Here is a 13,287-nt window from a genome sequence, read left to right on the forward strand (position 1 = left end):
GATCTATAAAGAATCATTTAAGGGTTCTATTCAAACAAGAATAGTCATTGATTGGAAACTGGTTCATCCAAAGAGTTTGATTTTGTAGGGTTCAATATTGAGGAAGACACAAAAGCTGCCAGTGAGGCCAGAGACGATGGAGAAATCGATGGAAACAAACATGGGACTGGGACAAACCTAAAGGTGATGGTGACTTTGGTTGTCTAGGTGGAGGCAGAGGAGGTTTTGGAGACTGAGGAACGGGGTCTAGGAAGAATAGGAAAGTTTGCTGGAAGAAGCCATAGACTTTGGAAGTCTAGGAGGATTCCCAGGTGATAGAGAAGAATGGAGAGACTTCAAGTCACCAGGGAAGAATATGAAGTTTGAACAGTTTCTTCAACTCCACTTGTTTCCTCTTTAAAAGAAAGGACTCTGGGGTTTTTCTGTTACCTGTTCTGTTATAGAGCCCTGTGAGGACATTCCAATACAGTATATAGCCATGTGGTCTACTTGAAATCCACATAGATAACATTTCAAGAGAGATACCCTGTTAGACTTCTGAAAAATAAGTAATAGAGCTAACCCTTACCTGTACATTTTGAGTTTATGTTGTTTCATCCCATGTACAAAAACATTTTTTCCTACAAATATTTTTCTTTTTTGCTTTCATTGGGAGCTATAAAGAAATATTTTAGTGGAATGGCTTTGAGTTTCTCCCCATTTAATTTGGGAGCATGGGGGTGGAGGTAGGGGTGGGGTGGGGTTGGGGGAAGGAGTGAGGGGGAGAGGGAATGGAAAAGGGAATGATTGGGGAGAGCTTGTGGTAATGGGAGGGTAAAGATGGAGGAAGATAGAGACAGAGACCCTCATCAGAGCAACGGACTGAGCTCCCAAAGTCCAGTTGAAGGGCAGAAGGAGGGAGAAGGCCAGTAAGGAATTCAGGACTGCGAGGGGTTGTTCCACCCACTGAGTCAGTGTGCCTGTTTTAAGGGGAGCTCACCAAATCCAGCTGAACCAGGAATGAACGAGCATGTGATCAAACTGGACTCTTATTGTGGCTGACAATGGGGGCTGAATGAGAAGCCACCGATAAAGGCTCTGGGACTTGTTTTTACTGCATGTACTGGCTTTTTGGGACCCTAGTCTATTTGGATGCACAACTTCCTAGGCCTGAATGTAGGGACTTCCCACAGGGCAGGGTTCCTTGCCATCTCTCAATCATGGAGGGGGAGGGAGGAGAATGAGTGGGGGAGCAGGAGGAGAATGGGAAGAGGGGAGGAAATGTAAGTTTTGAATAGAAAAATAGCCCCCCCCCAAGAAATATTTTATTGTGTGCTTTTTTTGATTTAGTGACTTTAGGGAAAATTAAAAATCCTATCCATTTAAAATAAAGAATGATACTCTTACATGCTCATCAATCTCTTTGATACACTTTGAAGATAGCAAATGACAAATGGCCCCATTCTCTGCTCTGGGGTAAGTTCCTTTGGGATGTGAAGAGAAAAGCCTGCTGTTTTTTTTTTATCATTAAGTTATCTACTCAATCAGTCATCTGGTAACTTGATTCAATACAAAATATGTGTGTCCATTCACCACATGCACAACTGGTACCTGAAGAGGCTGTAAGGAACACTGAATGCCCTGGAAACTGAGTCACAGATAGTTACAAGCCATCATGTGAGTGTGAAGATCAATCTCAAGTCCTCAAGCACAGTTATACTCCTAACTCTAAGCCATCTGTCCAGTCAAAGAAATACATCCTTAACAACTTAACGAATACATGAATTTCCACTATATGTAATACAAGCTGAACAAAGACAACAATAGACATGCTAAAGGGGGATTTGGAAAGTCTGTGAGTATTTCACCCTATATAAAGTCCTTCAGTAGAGTAAGAATACCGTGCTCAGGCTTGATATGGGATGAGGGGGTGGGGTAAGGGCTTGGTCCTGCCCCAAGTTGGTATGCCAGCTTTGTTGACTTCCCAAGGATGTCTTTACCACTCTGAGGAATTGATGGAAGGTAGGAATAAGGGGGAGGTAGGGAGGTGGGAGAAGAGAAGGGAGGGGCAACTGGAGTTGGTATGTTAAATGAAAAGTAAATTTTTAAAATAAAAATGTGAAAAAGAAAATAAAAAAGAATTGATAAGAGAGGCAGAAATGATCTTTTTTCTATTTTTTTTATTTTCACTACATCCTGAGTACAGATTTTCACTCCTTCCACTCCTTTATGCTCCCCCCCCCAACTATTCTACCTTCCCCAGATGCACTTCTCTCCTCTGTTTTCTTTCAGAAAAGAGAAGACCTCCCAGGGAAATCAACTGAACATGGCATAACAAACCATTATATCAAGGCTGAACAAGGCAACCTAGTATGAGGAAGACTGTCCCAGGGGCAGGCAAAAGAGTCAGAGATATATCTTCCCACTCCAGCTGTTAGGAGTCCTACAAAAACATAAAGCTAATAACCATAACATATATGTAGATGATCTAGTGTAGCCCTCCGCTGGAGAGATGGTTCATCACTTAAGAGTGCTGGCTGCTTCTCCTAAGAACCCAGTTTCAATTCCCAGCACCAACATTGGGCAGATCACAGGAAATCTGACACTTTCTTCTGGTGACTGCAGATACCTGCAATGACATGCACATATCCACACATCTATATGCAATTAAAATTAAAAAAGTTTTAAAAAGAAGAACACATTCAGAAATGATATTATAAGGACAAGATTCTTTCCATTAAGTGTTCTGGTATGTAACTCAGCAAATTCATTTTAAAGAGTTTCTTTCAAAAAGAAAAAGCCCATGAAGACAGAACCTGTACTGTGGACTTCTCAAAAGAGATCACACAAGGAAATGTTCTCAGTTCACCATACAGGCACTCAGAGGCTGCTGTAATGTTTGTAAGGAAGATTTAGAGTTTATCTTGAGCTGGTCTCAGAATTTTTGGTCATGTACATGATTTTGTATTTGCCAGAATATAGAATAAAAGTTATGGGGCTGTCAAATTTTTCACCAGAGTTCCAGAGAAAAGGAGATAAGGCCAGTCACTGAGGACCAGGTTTGGATTCCCAGCCCAGAGGAACTCTGCAGCTGTGAATGTGAATCCAAAGTGCCAATGAGGATTCCAGGATGTTAGAGATGCTTCAAATATATGATGTCTACTAAGGAGATCTGCAGGCACTGTGTGGAAACATCTGGAGAGACTCTATATGTGCTTTCATATGACAACACCAGGGATGGAGGTGTGGATTTTTGGGTGCACTTGAGTGCCAATACTGCTGCTTTGGGTTCCACACTCCAGATCTGAAGCTGTGGGGTCTGATCCTTGTTTTATCAGGTTTCACTATTGTTTGGTCTAGACTATTCTTTCTCTCTTCTTGCTTCTTGTTCTTGGAATGGGAGTGTTTACACCGTATCATTGTACACTGGGAATGTGTAACTTGTATTGACTTTACCAAGAGTCTCAAAGGAGACTTTAATATTTTGAGTAGTGTAAGACTGAATGATCTTCACATTTAACTAAACACATTTTTAATCATGAGATGACCATGATCCTGTGGTGTCCAAGAATGGGATGTTGTGTTTTTAATGTGAAATATCCTCTATAGGTTTATAAGCTTGGATATTAATTAGCTAGGGACACTGATTTCAGAGATTTTGAGATATAGGATGCAAGGCTGAACTGGTTCAGTCACAGTCTGCCACTGTCAGATCTTTGAAGATTGTAGTTTTGAGCCATTTTGCATTCTGCCCTTGGCTTAATAATCTGACATTATCTGAAGTGCTCTAGTCCCATGTTTCTGTTACCATGAACTTTTTTATGCCTAAATTGACAAGACTGAATCAATCAAACCTGCCTTGTCATGATGGACTCAATCAAATCTCCCCTGTTGCAATGGTGGATGCCACTTTAAAGCCATGGGGCATGATCACTACTTCTTTGTTCGGGTTGCTTCCAGCAGGTATATAATCACCATGTTAGGAAGTATAATTAAAACATGCATTCATCTCCCCTTCATCTCCAACTTATTATCATGTGTTTTTATTATGTTGTTTGGGAAATTTTAATCCTATTAAGTTTACAAAAAGGAAAAGGTAAAAAGATGACAGTATTACAGTCCTTGCTCATAAATTTGTCATGGAAAATTTATCATACTTTGTTTTTATTTAAAATTAAAACAATCTATAACAATACTTTGAACAAAAGGAATAAATTATCTACGACATTATCACTGTGACCATCCATGCAAAAAAAGTTTAAAAAATCCATCATTATAAAAAGTATTATTGTGCTTAATTAAGAGAATTATTACATTGAAACCTAAAGAAATTAATCCTGAAATTGGATTTTGTCTCTATGACATAGAACTAAGAAAAACCAAAAACTGTACTCAGTCTGTTGAATATTGGAATGAAAATTGACTTTTTGGAACAAAGTCCAGAGTCCACTTCTATATTAGCATGTAAATAAGATGGAAGCCAGACAATTTATTTATCTTTTTAGGGCTTGTAATTATGATATCCTGCCAAATGAGGTCAACCCACCTTGGCTGTTTTGTGCTGTTGTGGTAATTATTGTTGGAATGCAAGAACCCAAATTCAGAAAAGGATTGTACTCTTTAGAGATGTTACTTCAAGAGCTATTGTTTGCTTGAATAAATACAGTGTCTGGTTAATGTTGACCCAGTCCAGGACTGCTCAACTTACTTTCAAAGGCCAAAATAAAGCTTAGCAGATTCCCACAGAGAAAGTGTCATATTGCCAGGTGTCACAATTCTGGTCTTTAGGTATGTGAGAGTACATCTGTGGCATTAGGCCATTAAATTTGTGAGAATTTCTCCTAGCAGCAAATGGAATAATTCCATGCCAGATACCCATTTTCTCAGCTTTCAGTATGTTTCCTGATTCTTTTCAAGCCAAAATAATTTAAAACTCTTTTAACAGGGTATCCAAGGCTATTGCTTCTCTAATATTGTGGAATATTATTTTAAGTAGGCAAAGATGTGTTACATGTTACATTTGTTTTTGCCGCCTTTGTTAACAATGGAACATTGTTTGTTGCATGTGTTTAGGCTGCATTTCTTTAATTATGTAAAGATGTGTTGCATTTGTTTCACCTTGCCTGATGAAGGCACTTGGTTGTTCTAATACAAAGTCGAATGGCCTATAGCTACGCAGTAGAGGAATAGGCAGGACTGTCAGGTAGGGAGAATAAGTAGGAGGAGAAATCTGAACAGAAGAGAGAAGGAAGAGAGAATGAGAGAGAAAGAGAGGCACATACCTGGGGCCAGAAGTCAGGCTGTTACCAGCTGGATGTGGAGACAGCAGGAAATTAGATATACAGAAAAAAGAAAGGTAAAAATGCCAGAGGCAAAATATAAATGAAGCAAAACATATTAAAATAAGAGCTAAGGTAAGGCCGAGCATTCATAACTAATAAGTCTCTATGTTCTGATTTGAGAGCTAGTTGGTAGTCTAAAAGAAAAGCCTGCTACAGCATTCCAAGGATGAAGGAGTAGAACAAATTCTATTTTGAGAAAGAATTCCATTTAAGACAGGGTCTAGCTAGTGGATGAACTTAGTCACAAGCAATTCCAAGAAAAACTGCAAACTTCCAGGGTCAAGTCAGGTGATCCCACCCAGACAGGCCAGCCCTAGATGTGCAGGCCCTAGATGTCCTTGTGGCTATTGATAGCCTTTGTTTGGATATTATACCAGACCTTAACCAATGAATTTAAAAGTTGCATACCCCTACTCCTGAAACATCAAGACTTGTATCGCCCCTGATTGTGGTTTTTCCCTTTAAAAAAATTTCATCTCCAAAGGCTCAGGGCTGTTCTCCTCCACACATGATAATCCAGACTTGAGCTTGTAATCGAAAAACCCCTGTGCGTTTACATCGGACACCGGCTCTGTGGTGATCTTGCTTGTGGGTTTAGCTACACGGGCACAATACAGCATACCAAATAAGCATAGTAAAAGTCTTTTTTTTTTTTCATGGTCAACTTGCCAATTTCTTTTTTTTTTTTTTGTTTCCAGTTTATTTATTTTTTATTAAAAATTGCCATCTCCTCCCCTCCTCCTCCCCCTTCCCTCCCCTCCCCTCCACCCATACCCCCACTCCCTCCCTCTCCAGGCCAAAGAGCCATCAGGGTTCTCTACACTATGTTGAGTCCAAGGTCCTCCCAACTCCCTCCAGGTCCAGGAAGGTGAGCAACCAAACTGACAAGGCTCACACAGAGCCCGTCCATGTCGTAGAGACCAAGCCCATCGCCATTCTCCTTGGCTTCTCGGTCAGCCTCCACCATCAGCCACTTTCAGAGAGTCCAATTTGGTTGCATGTTCCATCAGTCCCATTCCAAGTGGACTTGGTGGTCTCCCATTAGTTCTGTCCTGCCGTCTCAGTGGGTGAACGCATCCCTCATGGTTCTGACTTTCTTTCTCATGATCTCTCTCCTTCTGCTCCTCATCAGAACTTTGGGAGCTCAGTCCGGTGCTCCAATGTGGGGCTCTGTCTCTATCTCCATCCATCGCCAGGTGAAGGTTAAGGCTCACAGTGAGCCCGTCCATGCTGTAGAGTTCACATTCATTGCCGTTGTCCTTGGTTTCTCAGTCCTCCTCCACCGTCAGCCACATTCAGAGAGCCTGGTTTGGTCCCCTGTTCCATCAGTTCCATTCCAACTGGACTTGGTGGTCTCCCGTTAGATCTGTCCCACCGTCTCAATGGGTAAACGCACTCCTCAAGGTCCTGACTTCCTTGCTCATGATCTCTCTCCTTTTGCTCCTCATCAGGACCTTGGGAGCTCAGTCCGGTGCTCCTATGTGGGGCTCAGTCATTTTCTCCATCCAATGCCAGGTGAAGGTTCTATGGTGATATGCAAGATATTCATGAGTATGGCAATAGGATCTGGACATTTCTGGCACCCTCTCCTCAGCTGCCCAAGGACCTAGCTGGGGGCGTCTTCCTGGACACCTGGGAACCCCTCTAGAGTCAAGTCTCTGCCAACCCTAGAATGGCTCCCTTAAGTAAGATATATAATTCCTTGTTCCCATATCCACCCTTCCTATATCCCAACCATCCTATTCCCCCAAGCTCTTCCCATCCTCCACTTCACACTTTTCTCGCCCCATCCCCCCTCCCCCCATCCCACACCACCCCTATGTTCCCATTTTTTGTCCGGCAATCTTGTCTACTTCCAGTATCCAGGAGGATAACTATATGTTTTTCTTTGGGTTCACCTTCTTATATAGCTTCTCTAGGATTTTTACGAATTATAGGCTCGATGTCCTTTATTTATGGCTAGAACCCAATTATGAGTGAGTACATCCCATGTTCATCTTTTTGGGCCTGGGTTACCTCACTCAGGATGGTGTTTTCTATTTCCCTCCATTTGCATGCAAAATTCAAGATGTCATTGTTTTTTACTGCCGAGTAGTACTCTAATATGTATATATTCCACACTTTCTTCATCCCTTCTTCCACTGAAGGGCATCTAGGTTGTTTCCAGGTTCTGGCTATTACAAATAATGCTGCTATAAACATAGTTGAACAGATGCTTTTGCAATATGATTGGGCATCTCTTGGGTAAATTCCCAAGAGTGGGATTGCTGGTCCTGGGGTAGGTGGATCCCAAATTTCCTGAGAAACCTCCACACTGCTTTCCAAAGCGGTTGCACAAGTTTGCATTCCCACCAGCAATGGATGAGTGTACCCCTTACTCCACATCCTCTCCAGCAAAGGCTATCATTGGTGTTTTTGATTTTAGCCATTCCGATAGGTGTAAGATGGTATCTTAACGTTGTTTTGATTTGCATTTCCCTGATTGCTAAGGAGGTTGAGCATGCCCTTAAGTGTCTTTTGGCCATTCGAACTTCTTCTGTTGAGAATTCTCTGTTCAGTTCAGTGCCCCATTTTTTAATTGGGTTCATTAGCATTTTAAAGTCTAGTCTCTTGAGTTCCTTATATATTTTGGAGATCAGACCTTTGTCAGTTGTGGGGTTGGTGAAGATCTTTTCCCAGTCAGTAGGCTGCCTTTTTGTCTTAGTGACAGTGTCCTTTTCTTTACAGAAGCTGCTCAGCTTCAGGAGGTCCCATTTATTCAATGTTGCTCTTAATGTCTGTGCTGCTGGGGCTATACGTAGGAAGCGGTCTCCTGTGCCCAAATGTTGTAGAGTACTTCCCACTTTCTCCTCTAACAGGTTCAGTGTGTTCAGATTGATATTGAGGTCTTTAATCCATTTGGACTTGAGTTTTGTGCATGGTGATAGACACGGATCTACTTTCATTCTTCTACAGATTGACATCCAGTTATGCCAGCACCATTTGTTGAAGATGCTTTCTTTCTTCCATTGTGTGCTTTTAGCTCCTTTATCAAAAATCAGGTGTTCATAGGTTTGTGGGTTAAGATCTGGGTCTTCTATTCGATTCCATTGGTCGACTTCTCAATGCAATAGAAACTTTAAAAAAAGTCAAACTTTAAAAAAAAATTATCATGAAGATGAACCCATGGGAAATAAGTAGAAGTTCACCACTAATTGTAACATAGTTGAAAATATTACAGATGAAATAAAATATCTGGTTGGATTTGAGAGAATGTTGGCCTACTTCCATGTAGGTACTATCCCTTCTCCACTTCAGCAAACCCTTAGCTTAGTTGATAATACCAGTAAATGTGCATTAATACTACTTTGTGTCCTTTGTCCAATATATTCCTATCAATTGGTACATTAGTAATTCGATTATAGTCTGTCTTCAAGACTGATGCAATTGTCAAATGGTTGAACAGACATCATCTTGGCAGTCATCTTCCAATTAATCATTCATTTTGCAATTGACCCAAATAATAAACATTTACACAGCTTATACATGTTCTCCATCATTGAGAAATTTAAGGTTTTGAAAATTTGGAAGGGGTTGACTTGACACAAGTTTAACATAAATTAAGGTAATGAAGCACCTGAATTTAAATTTTACAAATTAACGGTGGGATGTGCAAGGGGAAATTATAATTTTATTCAGATAATAAAACATTCATCTTATGTACAACTTTAAACAGTTGATAGACTCCAAGTACATGCATTCAATTGTGTCTAAAGCCATAAGGACCTTGAAGGTCCTTAGAGGAGACAGAGGAAGTCCAGCACAGCCAGGTAAGTGTACAAGACAGAGTAACTCTTACTTCACTATCACTTCAGGACATGAGCTGCTGACTCCCACAATGATACAAGGACCAAAAGATTCCAATTTGTTGAAGTCAATTAATAGTTTTCCACTGATAATATTCTGAATCATATTTCTGCCAAAAACATGTCAATGCAACAAAATTTGGAAAAAATATAGTCAGACTCATTCTATTAATACACAGACTAATGGGTTCATTGCTTCCTCTCACTAAATGATCTCTGGGCATGTAAATTGAAATTGTCCTCAATTCCTATCTAGTGTTGTTTTGAGGGATCATGGCTTAAAACATAGCTTCAAAATCTTTCTATAATGAGAGTCTAGGGCCTTTGTCTCAGAATCAGGTAGGTTTTATGAATACTTTGAACACTGCCAGGGGCTTAGGAAACAATATCCAAAGAGAATGTTATAAAACTTGTTTATTATCTGAATATCAACTATTTAGTTCTGTTTTTCTTAAAATAATCTAGCTATTCTGATATTCATTTGTTTGTTTTGTTTTAGAGACAGCATTTCTCTGTGTAGCTTTGGAGTCTGTTCTGGAACTCACTCTGTAACCTCTGCTGGCCTAGAACTCACAGATATCTATCTGCCTGCCTCTGCCTCCCCAGTGCTGGAATTCAAGGCATAAGCCACTGCCACTTGGCTGCTAATCTGATATGTTTATTCTATGGGAAAGCCTGAGGCTGTGAAGACGTTCTAAGAAGTGAGGAAATTCTTCCACCACTGCAATATGTAGTCTCATAACAGAACATCAATGACTATTAAGTTAGCAAAGTAATCTTAGAAGCTCTATTTTTTGTTATCCTCTCTGTTAGATGGCCTTTCTGGCTGGTCAGAGGGTGCAGTTTATTATGGCCTGGCAGTTTTTTCCAAAAGCTCAGTGACATGGAGACTCCCTCCCTCCCCAGCAAAATATACTGCTCTCTACCTGAAGCTGGAGGACTGGCTTTAGCTGAAAACCGTCTCTAAGCCAGGTGCCAAATTTATCTTTATCTTTAGGTTGACCCTTGGCACTGATTCGTGCTACAAGGCACCCCTGCTGAACATATGATAACTAAGACTTATACTAGGAGACTTATAATAGGACCATGCCATTTAATGCAAATTAGGGTTTGTTCCCAGGACCCCCCCATCCTATATATTTCATATACTCTAGAATAAAGTTGAGCTGATTCCCCGAAGTTCGTCTCCCAGACAGCTGTTTCCATCAAGTTCACAGGCCATACACAAATCTCTTCATTGCTTCTGCCCTTTGTCTTCATGGACGGATGATCAGCAGACCATAAAACCAAGTGATTCCCCACACCTCTCTAGATAGATAAAAGCACATTCTGAGTTGGGATTGTGGACACAGGATAACAATGCACAGATGAACCTAGTTAGTGAAATGTTTGTATCCTCAATTGTTGATATCATCTCACTTCACCTCAAAAGATAACATTATTGAATGTATCAATAACAGGATAAAACGACTTTCCATTCATTCTATACGGAAAGAATCTTCTTCCATAGTTTTATTAGGCAAAGATTTTTTGTAGAACATAATTTTGAAGATATAAAATTAACAATAAAGAAAGGAAACAGAAACATGGTTTAATTCCATGCTCTATAAATTTCATTTTATTTGTATCTGGTACCAATATTCATGAAAATTTTAACTTAGAAAAAAACACAATAACCATCTATTGCTTTTATTGAAATGGTGATGTTCTAAGTTATGAAGGGCATCATTAAATACCTTGTGCTATGCAGTGAACAAAAAATGAATTAATTAAGCCGGACGGTGGTGGCGCACACCTTTAATCCCAGCACTTGGGAGGGAGAGGCAGGCGGATCTCTGTGAGTTTGAGGCCAGCCTGGTCTACAAGAGCTAGTTCCAGGACAGGCTCTAAAACTACAGTGAAACCCTGTCTCAAAAAACCAAAAAAAAAAAAAAAGAATTAATATATAATGCTAAAGCCTAATTTGCAACAATTGGCATGATATTGTACTTTTAGAGGCTCCTTAACGCTGTCATTGTGCTCACACACTGATTGAGTGAAATTCATATTCTACATAACAATGAGCACTTTCAATACTCTTATTTATTTTAGATGACTTTCTGTTTATTTTTATTCTTTGTGTATGTGTGAGTGCAGAGAATGTGTGTGGTAGAGGTGCATGTGGCAGGAGGAATGTATGCATACCTGTGGAGACCAGAACAGAACATGGATGCTCTAGTCTATCACTTCTAACCTTCCTCATTTCAGACTCAGTCTCTTATGAAGCTGGAGCTAGGCTGTGTAGTCGGAAGTCCACTTGTTTCCCTGCAGTCCAGTCTCCTGAAATAATCACTCAGAAACTATATTATTTAAATCACTGCTTGGCCAATAGCTTAAGCATATTTCTGGCTAACTCTTACATCTTAAATTAATACATTTCTATTATTTTATATTTTACCATGAGGCTTGTAGCCTACCAGCAAAGTTCCAGCTAGCAACTTGCATCTTTTTCCTCTGGCAGTTACATGGCATCTTATGACTCTGCCTTTTTTCTCCCAGCATTCAGTTTAGGGTCCCCCCTCCCCAACTCTAGTCTGTCCTATTACAGGCCAAAATAATTTCTTTATTCATTAACCAATAAAAGCAATACATATACAGAAGGACCTCCCACACCAAGGTTGGCATCAAATAGCACATCGATTATCCTATCTTGACTCCAAGAGTATGATGTTATAAACATAGGTAGCCATTCCTAGTTTTTTATATGTTACCTAGGGATTCAGATTCAGATTCTCATGCTTGCATAGCAATTGCTTTTAGCTTCTAAGACATCTCTCCAGAACCTTTTAATTTTATTAGATAACCCAATGTTTTCAAAATAACTGTGAGATACTGGAATCCTGATGTATACCCTACCAATGCATTTCATTAATATGTATTACTTCTACAAAACAAGCTTTCCTTTCCATTTTTATACCTGAGTGTGATATATTTTGAGGTTACTCACTCCTTTTACCATCTCCTTTTTCATCACCCTGATACTCTCACATGCTATTATCATTTTTATTGCACTTTAACTGAATTTGTTTGTATCTCTTCACAGTAGATTGCTTTTCATTACAGTCTTAAAACATCAAAAAAGCATGTTAAAAATTAGAGAGAGAAACAATTCAATTCTAAGTTTTCATCAAGAATGCCACACTTCATTGTTTTGTCTATGTAGTATCTACTATCATTTTTCTATTGTAAGATGTCAAGACATTTGAAGATTTAATCAGGATAAAGAGGGAAATCATGTGATATGAAATAAATTGGGAAAAGCATTGTGTGTGCACATAAATACAATGGAGAATTATGTAGAGTCACTCAACAGTACGTATAAAGAGAAATGTGAAGTTAGCAGAAGAGTTCTATGGACATCCCAAACTCATGCTTAATGATGTATCATTGCCTAGCACAACAGGGAATTTATGTGTGAAGTGTTAGAAAACTGATAACCTCTGTGGGTATCCTTCTGTGTGCTTCAAATATGTGTTGCTTTTATTGGTGAATGAATAAAACTGCTTCGGCCTATGGCAGAACAGATGTGGCTCCAAAATGAATTCTGATTATTATCGCCACTTTCCAAGTCACTGCAATGCTTCACTAGTGTTTGTGTATAAATCTGTGGCTCACAAAACCTCTTCCCTCTTCTTACAACATAGCCAAGGGAAGGTGGAACCTGGATGCAAGGTAATTGGTCTGGCATATTCATTATCGGGTGATTGGCATCAGGGTTAATTCCTGTAAGTGGAGAACTGCGTAAAGTAAAATTCATTATTATTGTAACAACAAAATAAAAGGGCTCTTAGCGGTATCTATAAAGAACTGCGTAAATAGGATCTATCACTATTATTAAACAATTGCAAGAAAAACATTTATAAAATAGGAATATTGACCAGAAAGTATAGTCCCCACATGCCAGAAAAGGGGCATTCCCTTCCAAAGATGACAGTCTGGAACATTTTTGATTACTTTCTCCAGCGACACTGGTCTGCTTTATATCTTGGAATTACGCTGACATTTGAGAGGAAGGCGTACAGGACAGTGTGGTGAATGAGTTTTAGTTATGTTTATGTTCTTTTCACTTCACCATTTGCATA

At 39.7% G+C, this 13,287-nt stretch overlaps 1 protein-coding gene across 1 annotated transcript in view; it reads right to left on the reverse strand.

Moving 5' to 3' along the window:
* Positions 1-2,499: 2,499 nt before the first annotated feature.
* The window catches only part of LOC119814384 (leucine zipper protein 2-like), a 165,950-nt gene continuing 155,162 nt past the window's right edge, over positions 2,500-13,287 (reverse strand). Inside the window, exon 12 of the mRNA XM_042055415.1 lies at positions 2,500-2,608. Coding sequence (XP_041911349.1) covers positions 2,500-2,608 — 109 coding nt within the window. The remainder of the gene's footprint in view (positions 2,609-13,287) is intronic.

This window comes from Arvicola amphibius, chromosome 1 (genome assembly GCF_903992535.2).
Source record: "Arvicola amphibius chromosome 1, mArvAmp1.2, whole genome shotgun sequence".
NCBI classification, from domain to species: domain Eukaryota; kingdom Metazoa; phylum Chordata; class Mammalia; order Rodentia; family Cricetidae; genus Arvicola; species Arvicola amphibius.